This window comes from Heterocephalus glaber, unplaced genomic scaffold (genome assembly GCF_053883595.1).
Source record: "Heterocephalus glaber isolate CG9 unplaced genomic scaffold, H.glaber_assembly_v1.0 deba00001457, whole genome shotgun sequence".
Lineage (NCBI taxonomy): Eukaryota > Metazoa > Chordata > Mammalia > Rodentia > Bathyergidae > Heterocephalus > Heterocephalus glaber.
In genome coordinates, this window is record NW_028258305.1 from 35,074,076 (window position 1) to 35,089,211 (window position 15,136).

The 15,136-nt window shown below is 38.6% G+C and overlaps 1 protein-coding gene across 15 annotated transcripts in view; it reads right to left on the reverse strand.

Moving 5' to 3' along the window:
- Ltbp1 (latent transforming growth factor beta binding protein 1) overlaps window positions 1–15,136 on the reverse strand; it is a 435,679-nt gene that overhangs the window by 117,101 nt on the left and 303,442 nt on the right. For all 15 annotated transcript variants that reach the window (XM_087216162.1, XM_087216160.1, XM_087216159.1 and 12 more), the window contains one exon: window positions 4,229–4,351. In XM_087216162.1, the coding sequence (XP_087072288.1) occupies window positions 4,229–4,351 (123 nt within the window). The remainder of the gene's footprint in view (window positions 1–4,228; window positions 4,352–15,136) is intronic.

Here is a 15,136-nt window from a genome sequence, read left to right on the forward strand (position 1 = left end):
GAGAAAAAAAAAAAGAATCACTGGCTTGCAGAGTCATCAATAAGTCAATTGTTGGTGAGTCAGGCAGCGTCAGTTCACGTTCTAACTGAACATTTTGACCTACCCCAGGTACATGTAAGAAAAAATAACTAATACTAAATCTATTCCTTCAAATATTCCTTCAAATATAGGTGTGGGAAGGAAGAAAACTCCTTGAAAAGGTCTGGCTTACATATCTAAACTTTATTAATGTTTCCATGATTCACATTTTCTTTTATCTAGAACTACATGGACTAAAAGGGCTTCAACTGGGGCTCAGGCTTTAATAGGGTGATACCTAAATTACCTTTGTTCACTTTTTGTTTCAAGTGACCTGCAATGGCAATCCCATTTAATTAAACATATGAAGCATTGTCACATTTTAGTCAACGTAACACATAAGCCTGAGAACAATATGCAACCCAGAACATGCAAAATTGCATGTGTCTTTAACCTCAGTTTGGGAAGCTGATTATAAAGGGTAATTCATCAGTCTACTATATTTACAATGTCAAATATAGTACACACAATTACACACTCCACTGAGTCAGTAGCTTTTATGTTGTATTTTTTTAAAAATCAGAATTGCCAAAAGATTTCTGAAGAATAGGTGGAAATGGTTCTGGGTGGAACAGGACTGAGGAGCGATAACAAAGGGTGTGTGTAGGTTCTCATTAGTATGTGCACTGGAATAGGGCTTTTGTCAGTCTATATTTTTTTTGCAGGATGTGTTGCCAAAATCAAGATAAAAGATTCATATTGTAATTTAGGGGGAAAATATTTGGATGCACAAAACCTACTAGAAATGGCACACTTGTCAGGAAAATATTATTTTTGCTCTTGGCTAGAGATAAATCTTCAAAAGAGTAGTAAACATATACAGTACATATAGCTCTGTACCCAAGCATAGTAGTAAACCTAACCATACCTCCAAAGCTAGCCTCAACTCAATTACAAAACAAAGCAAAAAGGTAAAATGCTACATAGCTCTTTTATTTGGGTTCTTTAGTGGTGCATTAAGAAAGTTATACTAACAGCTTGGGTTGTAGCTCAGTGGTAAAGAACATGCCTAGCATGCACAAGACTGTAGATTTAATCCCAGCCCCACCACCTCCCAAAATAGGGAAGAAACTTATATGTAATGACAGCCCTAATTATAGGGCTATACAATAAAGCCATGCTACTATCAAGTACTAAAATGTGAATGATAAATATCACTAAAAAGACATAAATCTGGTACTTTAAGAATCTGAAGACTAGAGAGGACTTCAGAAAACAGCAAGGGTCTGGCTATTCTTACTAGCTTTTCATCACTCCCACTCTCCCTCCAATACTCATTCATTTCTTAATGAAATTCCACATTCCTTATCAGTCTCATCCCTTCCAGTTTATCATTTCTAAGGGAACGTATGTTAGAATGCAGGTAAGGGAGCAAGTAACGCCATTCTAATGAGTTTGAGGTTATTCTACTTTTCTTGAATTTGCTCTGATAAGGTCTAAAATTTTCACCTTTCCCCAGAAGACAGGCAGCGGCAGGTTTGGCGAGGGCTATATAGCATCCTAAGGCACAGGCACAGAGCTAGGAGGCAGCAGACGCCAGCATCCTTCTGCTTTCCTCCTTTGGCCTTGGTGAAGTCAAGGACAGAGAGGGCAAGAAGAGACAGTGACGTCGTAGCAGCTTTGGCTGAAGCCAGGGATTTCTGAGGGTGTTTGGCTCAGTGCGTCCAGGAACAGGGAGAGTTTCCTGTGGCTCCTCAGCCATTGCCAAGTGCATTTCTGGGAAGTCACAGATTCGGCCACACCTTTCATGGCCTGGATATGCCTTCGTTTCATACTGCCTGCGCAGCTGCTGCCGATCTTTACCATTTGCATGCAGGCTCTATCTCTGACTAGTTTTATACCTCTCAACAACAAGTAGTGCAAACCATAAGCAACAACTCTGTTCAGTGTGTGTGTGTGTGTGTGTGTGTGTGTGTGTCCCAATCCACTATTTCCCCATGACTATGAAAGACACTACCATCTTTCCAATTTTTCCTCTTACTCTCTGAACATTACCTTCTTCCCAAATTCTTCCCAAATCTCTTCTGAGTTCCCTATCGATTTCTTTACAGAGTTCACCAAAATGAAAGGCTGAATTGATCCAAATCACAAATCCTGATGGAACTTTACATATCGCTGTGATATTATATGTGGTAAATTCAGAGGAAAGAGAAATGTAGCTTTTGACTCAATAGTGCTAAAGGTTCCAGGTTTTCACTCCAAACTCTATCCTGGAACATTTAATTAGCAACAATGTCTCTTAACACTTATCATTTCAACCGTTGTAACTGAACCATAAAATTGAATTATTTATTTTTCAAATAAGAAAGGATGGTTGCTTAATAAGTTCAGAATTATTTGGGCAATGATGAGGGAAATAAATGCTAACAAAATGTGCATGTGTTTTAAAATTCTCTCTGGCAGGTTTCTGCAATCTCATTAAAACCTGGATGTCTGCCCTAAACTCTAGACATCAGATCTAGTCAAAGTCTCATAAACGTTCTCCAAGTTTACCTAATCTGCAACCTTCAACGTAAAAATTATAACCAGGCTGCAAGATAAATTACTTAAGAGGAAAAGAAAACACTGAAAATTTTTATATCCAAATTCTTCACAATCTTTTTATGCTTAAATGAGAAAACTACTTAGAAAACTTACATAATTCAGATCAGCCAAAAATTATCCCTAAATTATCTGGATGTTGTCAACAATGTGATTTTTGGCCTGGATTTTCCAAATTCTAACATCATTTTTCAAATATACCCTGTCTGCAAACTTAATTTTATGGTCTAATTTTACCACCTCCCCCTTTCAAAAGCCCAATAATTAGGTGTCCTCCTGCTTCATGATCAGAACTGCCTGCAAAATAACATGGAAAAAAGGACTTACGTGCAAAATTTCCTAATCTGCATTTGACAGTTTTTAAAGGAAAACAGTAGTGATTAGTAACAATATTTCAAAAGACTCAAAAGCCCATCTAAAAAGCAATACGTGTCAGCATTATTTTACTACATTTGTCTTTATTTTATCTTTACATGTCACAACTTATGGGGCAGAATCAAGAGAGATAATCTTAGCTAAAAATAAATAATGGTATCCTCATGAAGAATATTTTGACCTGATCAAATGGTAATTTAAAAAGTAGGGACAAGAAAGGTACAGATTAGGATATAACTAAAGCCACATTAAATAAATAAAAATAATAACCTAGCAAGATCAAAACAAATACAGATTTACTTCGCTTCTCAGCCTTTTGGCTAAGATCAAGTGAAATACAGATTTACTCTTAAAATTATCCTATCCTGCTCTTAAAATTTTTGAATTTCAACCTTTTAGAAATCTGCAGCGTTTACCTAGTTTTGTAATAATGGGCATGGCAATCTAAAAATTCTGTACTGGAGGACTTTTTAGCTACAAATGCATCTATGTCTAATTGGCATATGATCAGTGACCACACTAGATTAGTTATCTATTAGCTTGTTTCCTTGGTGAAACTATATTTTCCGAACCAAGAGTAGAACATGTGGCTTGATGGGGGATTTTTTACCCTTATTGTGGGAAAGAGAAAACCTCAGAGACATTTGTAAAATAAAACAATGTAACTTTGGAGGCATTTTGGTGGTTTTGGAGAACAATGGGAGAGAATATTTGAAATTAGAATAAAACCTGAAAATCTGAAATTCAGGGCCTTGGTAACTATTTTCCATACTTTTCCAACTTGCAAAGTAGAAGGAAACCTCATAAAATCAGACTCCAGTGACTTGGAATTTGGAATAATTAAAGGCAGGAGCTGAGACAAAGTTTAATTCAGCCTAAAGAAGACTTAAATATTTATGAGGGAAAAACCTGTTTCTATCTCTCAAGTACCACAAATGGTTGACCTACTCATTTTAATTAACCTTTCTTTTCACCAAAGTCTATTTCTGCAATTCACCATTCTGAGTTTTGGCTATTATATTTTTCTGAACACAATTAAAACGCACTTTGGAGAGGGTTCCATAATATAGGTTTACTTTACTGTATTAGACTGGTTTGCTGCCCTCTTGCCATTTTAATTAATGGGGTTTTCATAAATATTTATAACATTCAGTTGACTGAGTATTTTCCTTCTTTTGGATAAACCCCAAAGACAAGTGATGTAAAATAGAAACAAAAAGTCATCATTACTTACGAACACAACTTGAAAAGGTAGGGTCCGGCCCGAATCCCATTTTGCAGGTACATCTATAGCTGCCCATGGTATTCAAACACTCACCATTAGGGCACACACCTTGTAGCTGGCATTCATTAATATCTGGAGGGAAACAAAAGTCTTTTAAAAGAAAGACTCAAGTCCTGAAGGGCAGATTCTGGCTGTAAATGGCAGTCGTTTTCTTTTTCATTATAATAATCTCTCATTATTATGCTACAGTGCTGGAATTGAACCATGGGGCCTACACATACTAGGCCAGGGTTCTATCCCTGGGTTGCACACACCCCCAGCACCTTCTGATCTCATAGTAAAACTGGAGGATGCAGCAAGCTCAAATCACCTAAAATCAAATCACAGAATATTTATTGAACATCTATTTATTTAATATTTCTTATGTATCTACTACATGCTTAGTTCTTTTTGTATTTAATCGTAGTGAAAAATAGTTGACAAACACTTCCAGCATTCCCAGAGCTTACATGTTAGTTTCAATGTATGTTAGGTATTATGGACCACACAGGGAAGGCAGAGATTCTCGTCCTAGAGGCACTGAGAGTCTAGCCATGTCCAAATACATGAAAATCTGAAGTGAGAAGCAGTACAAGTTACCACAATTAGAAGAACTGTCGTAACTTGAAGATGTTCAATTATGAAGTTGCCTACATGGATAGTAAGAGCCACTAAAGGAAGCTGGAGGCAGCATCCAGGAGGAGGTGACACTCAGCAGGGTGCTGAAGGCTGGGTGTGCATGGTGGGGGCTGGGTTAGATGGGTGAAGGAGGAAGAGACAGAATATTCTCATGGGTAGGCACAGAGACTGGCCCAAGGAAGGGGCTCAGGAAATAGCGAGTCAAACCACTAACTGGAAAAACAAAGTTTCAAGAAGGTAAATAGTCGGAGACAGAGCTAGTAAAAGCCGGGGAAGGCTAGATTCAATTTTACTAAGAATAGGGAGCTATACAAAAGGTTTCCATGCAGCAGAAGGATGCAACCAAAAGTAGACTTTAGGAAAATTCATTGGGCCAGCACAGGCTGGGTGAGAAGAGATTAGAAATCTGATCACTGAAGGAGTAATGCAAGTAGAAGGCTAATGACAAACTAGGCTGGTGACAATGAGAACAATTGGAAAGATAAGGAGCAAACAGTTGGTTGTTTAAAATTTTCCCCCAAAGAACTACTGACAATGCACCATGCTCTACTATTCAACACAATGCTGAGAAGTAGGAAAAAGCAGTCAAAGATATCTGGGAGGCTTCTAATCTGAGAAAAGAGGGAAAACACACTGCTGGTTTTGTGGAAGGAAAGAATGGCAAAAGATGAGGAATTCAGTTTTACAGTCCAAGGTCACACTGGGATATGCAAGCAGAAATATTCAGCAGCAGCAGAAGGCTCTGGAATAAAGTGAAACAGGAAATCATAACTGGAAATGCAGACCTAAAATCATGTGCACATGGTGACCCAGGGAAAATCAAAATAATCTGAGACAGCAAAGTGCAGTGATTTTAAAAAGAAAGTTTATGCAGTCACTTGCTAAGGTAATGAAAAAGAGAAAAAGAACGTGGTAAATTAAAATGAAAACTTAGTAAGCATTTATATTTTATCCAGTATGGCCTACAAAGCTTAAAATTTAACAGACTTCGGCAGTTAGCACTTCTGTCTCAAATATACACATGCCCTTCCACCATTAATTATTCTATAAATTTTTATTAAGGATCTTAAAATATCAATTTTCTAAAGTTGGACACAATAATAGTAAAATATTACTAGCAGAATCTTCATATAAAGAGCAATAAACCACTATTAAAGCAAGTAATATTAATTAAAACCTGCTTTGGGTTCTAAGAAGTCATAGCTATGTATATGCACCTCTTTTCAGTTCTAAATTAATTTCAATGATAAAATATGACATTCGAATGCTAAGTTAATACAAACTTGATGAACACATTTTATGGTGCTCCAACTTGGATGTAGCTGGAAACCAGGACAGCTAGATTACACCTGGCACAGCTGCCTGGTCTAGCACCTGATCATCTCATTCTTTATCAGACTGTGTGCTGTGCTGTAACGCACATTTATGCGCAACATGTAACTGAAAATATTCCCCCATAACTCATTCTTCTGAAGAAAACCACTAAGAAGGAGCAGGAAGAGCGCCAAGTCTAGATGGAGCTTACATCGTACAAGCGAAGCCTCAAATTTGGGTAACCAGCCAGCTGTGGTCAGAAAGACTGGACAGAATCTCTGCTCTTCTTCCCCTCCATTGCCACAAGGGTATGACTGTCAGAATGGGCTGTCCCCGTGTTCACTGGTTATGCCATTACACATCCCATGATCACTTCTCGGGACTGAGTTTCCCCTTGTTAGTGGGTTTCTATGACAGCACAGTCCCAGCCTCGAAGCTGGGACCAGGTTATGGTGGAGGCTTCTTCTCCGATTCATAAACGCCTGATTTATATGTAACCACTGCACTGTGCCCGCTTCCAAGGCCTCCCCTTCGCCACCCTCAGCCACAGCCTTGATTATGACGCCACAGGGTCAGTAAACAAGAAATAAGGCTTTAAAAAAGCAAGGACCAAGCAAACCTAAGGATGTAGACAAGAAGGAACAGAAAAGCGCACTTGAGAGGGAATCATGTAAGATTCCTCCAAGCTCCACTACTCTAACCAGTCTGTGTCACCAGCACTAGCACCTCCATTGCCCTAATGGCACAGGGACCTAGGAACATGGACCTGGCTGCGCAATGCATACTGACAGCTTCCAGAAAAACTCCCTTTTCCTTCTACTCCTTGGTCAATTTACTTTTCATCATAATTTCTGAAATACTATGCATTAGAGATTAATTAAATTTTCAAGCTGCCCCTATTTTACATATACACCAAAGTGTATCAATCTTAAGTATACAGCTAGATGATTTTTACATAGACAATGTATGTGTCTACATATGTGTGCACGTATTGTGTTCCCACAAGAACACGATTAACAACATTTCCATCACCTCAGAAGGTTGCTTCAAGCCCTTTCCCTGTCGACTTCCTCTTTACCCACAAAGAACTATTATTCTGACTCCCATTACCCATTAGTCTTGCCTATTCTTGAACATCATAACATAAAGGGAATATTATATATTGTATATTCTTTTGATGGATTTCTTTTACTCATTATAGCTATGAAATTCATCAACATGGTTGTGTGCAATAACTTATTTTTTTCATTGTTGAGTAATATTCCATCGTGTAAAAGACACCAAAATTAATCTGTTCATTCTACTATTGACAAATATATGGGTTAGTTCCCATTTTGAGCTATTAACAATGATCTATGGGCATTCTTATGTAAGTGTTTGTACTCATTATTATTGGGTGTATAGTGTATCTAGAGGCAGAATTTCTGAATCACTACAAAAGCTCTAATAAATTGTCAAATAGTTTTGCAAAGCAGTATGCCAATTTCCATTTCCAGTACCAGAAGTTACATGTCCTTGTCAGCTTTGTATCTATCTTATATTTAGTCATTCTGGTGTACCGCAATGTAATCTCATTGTGATTTTTATCATGCCCTTCTCTGATGAGTGACGATATTAAGAACTTTTTCCATATATGTATTGGCTACTGACATATAAAACCTTCCTCTTCGAAAATGTAAATACCCACAGGAATGTTCTAGGTTAGTAAGATTGCTCTCCTTTCAGCACTCAGGGAAGATCAGTCTGTGACTCTCAAAAGAGTGTGGGGTGTTCTTGCCTAGGGGACATTTTGGGGTTGTCATGGGTCTGAGGTACACATGGTAGAGGAACCCCTGGGATGCTAAACATTCTGACAGCACAGGAGTCCTTGACAAAGTTTTGTTCAGCCCAGTACATCAATAAAGTCACACTGAGAGACTCACAGAGATGTGATTAAAAACATGAGCTTGTAAGTGCAAAAGGCAGCATTCTGAAGCGAGGCTGTCTCTGCAGGGAGACAGGATGGAGGCGGAAGCTGCCACACAAGAGGATTTGATTCAGTGTCCGTATCTTCTACAGCTGGATGCTTCCCTGTTGTGTCAGAGACCGTGCCTTGGACCCAGGATAAACTAGAGGCCGAAGAGCCACTGGGCTCACCAAGTTGCTGGGTTCAGGTCGTGTAGAAAGTGATCGGTAAGACCAGTTCTAATACTACCTGTCAGACAGGACCTGACAGGATTCGCCACATCCGGGTGACCTGCAGACCTATGCTGGAGCCAGGGCACCTGCACAGCTTCGGTAAGCAAGGCCAGTTCCTTGCGCCTGGTGGAAACTCTGAGGTTCTATGGTAAGATGGTGTTTGTTAAGAAAACTTGAATACTACTAATCTGTATTATTTCTGTTGACAAATCACATTCTGAGTTTCAACAACCCACAAATTAAACTGTGAAAAGCATTCTATTATCTTCCTGCATAAATTTATACATCTAAAAATTATGTAAGTTTTTATTTTTGTTTTCTGCCACTGCATTCTTTCATACCCTGCTTTGTTTCCAAAGGGCTGTGGGTCTATATCCTTTGTGTTAAACGAAAATAAGATGCGTATTTGTCTAAATTTTAACAATCACATGAAACATGATGAGCAAATTATGAGTTACAATTCCATTTAGATTTCAATTCTCCAGGCTATTTCCTTTTTTAAGAGAAGTTCCTCCAAGTACCACAAAAAAAGAAAGAAAATTTTCTAACATGATTATAATATTTATAAGTTTATAAGTAACTTACATTTGCCAAATATAATAAGAATTTCTGAAGTCTCATATTTAATGGGGTCAACCCATGTTGCTTAATGTATTCTGATGAAAAGTGCTTAGTTTCAGAACACAAATGGACAAACAAATGAAAGCATTCATTGCTCTCACTCTGTAGACTGCTGAGTTTCTCTGGGAAGCTGGTGCTGGTGCGAGCATGGTTCCCAGAACTGCTTCTGAGTTAAAGAACGAGGGCCAAAGGGAGGGCTGAAGGTGCTCATTCTCCTGGAAGCCAGCCGCCCGTTCCTTCCTCCCTTCCCAGCTCTGAGTCAGGGCAGTCTACAGGTTTACAGAAGCAGAAACAGGGAGAAAGGCTCAGCCGGGTCCAGGTGTTCTTCGACAGCAGGCAAAGTTGGCAGAGCTACAGCAAATGTGAGGGAGATTTACATCCTTCTCCACTTACTGAAAATATTTATAAGTGTTTCTGTCTCTACAGCTTACCAAATGCCTATTGTGCATTAAAAATACAAAACTGCTCTCCTTGTAAGTCTAAAATGGTCAAAAATTGGCCATGTCATATGGTTCAACCTAATACAACAGAAATAAGACAGCTAATCGTCTATTAACCAAGTAGCATAAAAATACAGATCGGTGGACACGTATCATTCCAGCACTCCCTGGGGCCCTGGGTTCAACCCTCAGTATGGGGGGGGGGGCAGAGGGAGGGGGATGGACAGGGAGAGACAGAGAGAGACAAAGAGACACAGAGACAGAGAGAGAAGGTAGAAGAGCCAGAAAATATGCATAACAAGAAACTCTTTAAACAACCTAATATAAAACAGCCTAAGGAGTTCAGTTCTGGGGAATAATATAATAATCCAGTACAATGAGATGAATCTCTTCCTCCTCCACCTTTTTATTTATTTACTTGTATAGCACACCTTATCCCACTGGAGCTTCATAAGAATTCTGGATGCTGAGCAGCACAAAAGTAGTTACCATTTCATAGAGATAATCTTGTCCAATGTCATATTTTTAAAAAAGATTAAGGGAATGGGCAACCTAATGGGAGAAATATCCCAATAAGATGTACCTTTTGGTCTAACTAGAATATTTAATATTGTTAGTAGAGCATTTCACTTAATTTCTCTTGATCTCAGTTTCTTTTCATGTAATATGAAAGAGCTGATGTAGATAATTCCCAAGGTTACTTGTAGCTTAACTATTCTTTGATTTCAAAACAAACTGCCAGTTTCCAGGGTAGAAAACGCCAAGAAATAACATATGACATTTAATGCATGATATATTATGAATAGCGTAAGTGCCCTTGTAGGAAATAAATATACTTTTATGCATCTATTCTCCCAGAGGAAAGTATGTTTAACAAAGTGAGTAATAATTTACTCCCTCTTCAGTGACTCAAGTTTATACAGGAAATGAGGCATGTCTAGTAACTAACATGAATTAGGGACAAGGTGAGAACTGCACATGAAGATCTTTATACTGTATAAAACCATGAGGCTTTATGGAGATTCAGCTGTGTATGCTCAGCTTTTGTTGATGGACAGAAATTCTATTCTAGAATTCCATTAGCAGTATGATTGCCTTTTGAAAGCAGAAAAAAAATGAATCTTGAGATAAATACCTTTCCCAGCCAGACTGACTATTTGGTCATTTAAGAAGGATTGCTTACTTCAGGTAAAAAACACTGCTCTTCAATGGCCATAACTTTCAAAGAAGCAGGTTTACTCTGGGTACCGCGTAACAGCATGTACCACTGAAGGCACATGAAGATATTTCACCAGGTATATGCAGGCTCAAACATTTTTCAGTCAGTTTCTAGATCTTTGGCCTTAAATATTTTCTTTTTAAGCTCTTGAGAAAACATGTGCTAATCTTTCTTTTCTATCTCCCCCTTTCGTCACCAGCTTTTTCTTTACCAAGGCAACCTCCTACCTATCCAGACTCTTTCTAGACTTCCTGGGTACAGTGTTCTGCAATGCAGAATTCTCACAGGCACCAGAGAAATGAACAATTCACAAGTATGCTCATCCCAAAGAAGAGCCACAGAAAAAGCAATGTCTGATCTGGTCCACTCCAAGGTTCTGACAAAGATGCTTCAAGCACATAGCTAATACAAATATGCCAAAATGAATCTTTTATCCATTTGACTTATTTCTAAAATGCAGATGCTAGTCTTAACATGTGTGAGTTTCTCTAAATTATTTCAGAAGACAAATGAGAAAAAAAAAGTTTGAAGATCAATGTTCTAGAGCAAATTTTCCCAAGGTATTTTATACAAAACACAAGATTTGGGAGGCCTTTGCTAAGAGAGGATCTCCGGCCAAATATGTTTGGGGAAACTGCATTTCTATGTACAGTGGATAGCGCATTAAAGACCCAAGAGGTCCTTTGGCACGAACTCTTGCTTTTCTTTGTTTAACTTGGTGTTTTCTACACATTTGGCCGTGGAACCCTTTTTCACACACAATCTATTCACAGCCCTCTGAACTGGTGGTCCGTGGGATATTCTCTATGAATCCTGCTCTGTGTGGCTGGCCCGAAAAGCTATTGTATGGGCTACAATGATGTTGTTATGTTAGCTTCAATGTAGGCTTCACTGCTGCCAAAGCCTTCCCGCAACCTGTGACCGCCCACTGCTCTAAAGTGATGATCTACTGCCATGGGACTCATCCCCAGACTCACTGAGAGGAGTTAAACCACGGTGGGGGCAACTCGCTTTCCTTCCAATTCCTGTCTTCAGGGCAACATGATAAAAGCACTGTCACAGCCCAGAGAATAGCCTGCAGTTCTTTCTTGATACATATGTGGCCCACATGGAAGATGCTGCTAATAACACACACTGACTCCATTGGTCTTGGACTTCTAACTACATTCTATTAGACACTACATTAATTTCTCTGTGAAACATTCACAGTAACATGAATCCACCACAGGCCCTCCTCATCATTCACAGATACAGCAGGCCTCTTCCCATGGACTTTACAGCCCCAGAGATTAAGGTCAAAGAGCTATTGGAAAGTACAATGTGCTAATGGGTCACTTCACCACTGTCTTTCCTGAAGAAATTATAATAAAATAAACAGACATTTCCTCTTGAAACCAATCCCAGTGATATGAGCATAGTAAGAGGACACACCAGAAATATGATCCTCAAATGCATAGGAATGAACCCTAACCAATTTGTACACACAAAAAAATGATGCGCAGGCAAAGATCAAAAATTTTAAATTCATACTAAAAGAACTCTGTGATTTAAACTAGAAACTGCAGTGGTAATAATGCCCAAGACAGTAAAATAGCACCTTCAAATTAGGAAAATACCTACCAATTCCTTGTGAGCCATGGATTATTGTAAAATATGATTAAACATGATATGAAGTACTCCATGGTTTCTTAGGTTAAGTCACTTACCATAGCAGGAGATGATGCCGAACCTCTGGTAGGCCAGACAAAAAGAATACTACAGTGGACCCTTGACTTACAAACTCAATTCATTCCCAAGGGCTGGTTGTAACTCAAGTTGGTTAACTGTCTTCAAGGTCTCTCTCCTGTATAATTTTAGGCCACACTTTCTTCCAGGCAGATCTCAGTGTCCTCAGAGAGACACTGGCCCAGGATTTCTCAACTAACCCCACACAGGAAAGGATGTGGTAATGTTCCTTCCAGAACTCTTTAAGGATTAAATCTGTATCTGAGACCATCTGGAAGCACATGCAGCCAGCATGTGGGTTGTAACTCAAGACTTTGGCCATAAGTTAAAACTAAAATTCCGGTCTTAACCCAAGTTGTTCACATGTCAGGGAAGTCATAACTCAAAGGTCCACTGTAGATGTTTTTTGTGCTTTGAAGAACTGAATTATCAAGTCTGGATGGCTCTAGTCTTAGTTTTATCCATTGATTTATTGCTATTGTTTCCCAAATATATAGCAAAAGCAATGGATTTTAAGTTTCATCTTTTTTTTTTTTTGTACTGGGGATCAAACTCAGGACCTTGTGCTTGTGAGGCAGGCGCTGGCACCACTGAGCTAAATCCCCAGCCCTTAAGTTTCATCTTTATATCTGTATTACTCTCATAGATATTCTTCTTTCTTCCCAGTAGTAAATAAAAGAATTCCCTGTTTATAATAGAACTGAAAGGAACTTTAGAGACAAAGATCTAAATGCAAAATAAAGCTATATAAAGAGAGGTCAAAGAAGAAAATGATGAAAGAAGGGGAAAAGCATTGAAAAGATTTTGAGTAAAAACACCAGTGGAAAGCCGGTGTGGTGGCACATGTCAGTAATCCTAGCACTCAGGAGGCTGAGGCAGGAGGACTGCAGTGAGTTCGAGGCCAGCCCAGGCAATATAGTGAGTTCAATACACAGCAAGACCCTGTCTCAAGAAATAAAACACAGAAAAAACATCAAAGGATATTATCATTTCACTAGCTGAAACTCTGAGCATTAAAACTGTACTGCCCACACACTTGTATCCACCACTCTGGGAGGCTGAGGCAGAAGGCTTGCAAGTTTAAGCCCAGCCTAGGCTACTAGTGACTTAGAAAGATTCTGTCTCATGGGGGAAAAAAAAAAGTAATAAATGCATCTCAGTGCAAAGGCCCTGGGTTCAGGCTCCAGTACAGGAAACAATTTGTATTTGCCACATACTGTTTATTGAAAGAAGCCAGACATAAAAGAACTCATACTGGATTTGAAAATTCATAAAAGACAAAACTGATGTGTGGTTGTCTGAGTCAGAGTATTGGTTACTTCTGGAAAACAAGGATAAAGTAAAAACCAGGAAGTGATGAAAAGAAGGAATACTGGGTGCAGGTAATATTTTATTTCTCATCCTGAGAGATAAGACATAATTGTGCTCACTTTGTGGTAACTTGCTAAGCCATAAAATCCTGTGATTTGTGCACTCTTTTATACATAGGTTGCACCTTCATAAAAGTTTAGTTAAAAATATAACTCCATCTAATATAATTACAAGAATCATCTTTTACCATCAATACTTTTTTGATATGGCTTTCAAGTTTAGATGTAACATGACCTCACAGTAACACAAATAAAGATCTTTGATTCCTTTTCTCTCAAGCAGAATGTATTTATACTTGGTAAAGTAATATAAACCATCAAAGTGTGATAGAATAATTTTTAAAATGTCTCAATTCTCCATTTCTCCCTGAAACTATGCTCTTTGCTATGTGACTTTGTAGCTTCTCCCATGGAGAGGTAGAATCTATTTCCCATCCTCTGATTCTAGTCCAGCCTTGTGATTTCCTCCCATCACTCCAGCAGAAGTGACAGTGCATCAACGCCAAGCCTAGGCCTCAACGGCTTTTGTTTGCATTCACCCTCTCTCTCAGTCTTGCCGCCCAAGCTTGCTGCCTAGAGGATGAGAGATCAGAAGGAAAACAGTCGAGCTATCTAGAAGAGGCCATCCTGAACTATCAGCTGTAGGCACTCAGCAGGGGAACACAGGTGCATGGCTGAGCCGTGTCAAGGTCATCTATACCTGGCCCAGGTGAGCAAATCGCCCAGCTGCCCCCCAGGAAGCAAAAGGGCTAATGCATGATTGCTTTATTAAAGACTGTTCAATAGGGGAAGGGGCAAGAGGAGAAATGATATGAGAAGGGGCTATCTCAGAATTCAAAAGAATCCAAGCTTTTAAAAACAGAAAAAAACCTCTGGAACTGTAAACATTCTACTTGTTAAAGACTTGGGATAAAGCTGTGGAGATAATGATAGTAATGCTAATAATGAAAGAGAAAAATCACTTTAACTACAGACATTTAAAATAAGCAAATTTGCTATAAACAATGAAATTTAGAGAATTCCGTGTTTTTATGCATATTACTAAAGTAAGATAACAGAAGAGTTAAATGTAAATAGCGAAAATTTCATATAATATCTAGTGTCAACCCATTGGTAGATCTTCCATCACTTAATTTCTTTGAGCCTCAGAACTCAGTTTCATTATCAGTTTAAGAAAGAAAAAAAAAGACAGAAAGAAAGAAAAAAAAGACACTAGTTAATTCACAAGGTTGCAACCAAAGCACCCAAAACAAGGGTACTACTAAATAAGCCTTCAGTTACAGCTGGCAAAATGTGCAAGGACTGTATGTAGGTTTAAAAAAAGAGAGAGACATGTAGGTAATAATGAGCAAAGAGTACATTTACTGATATT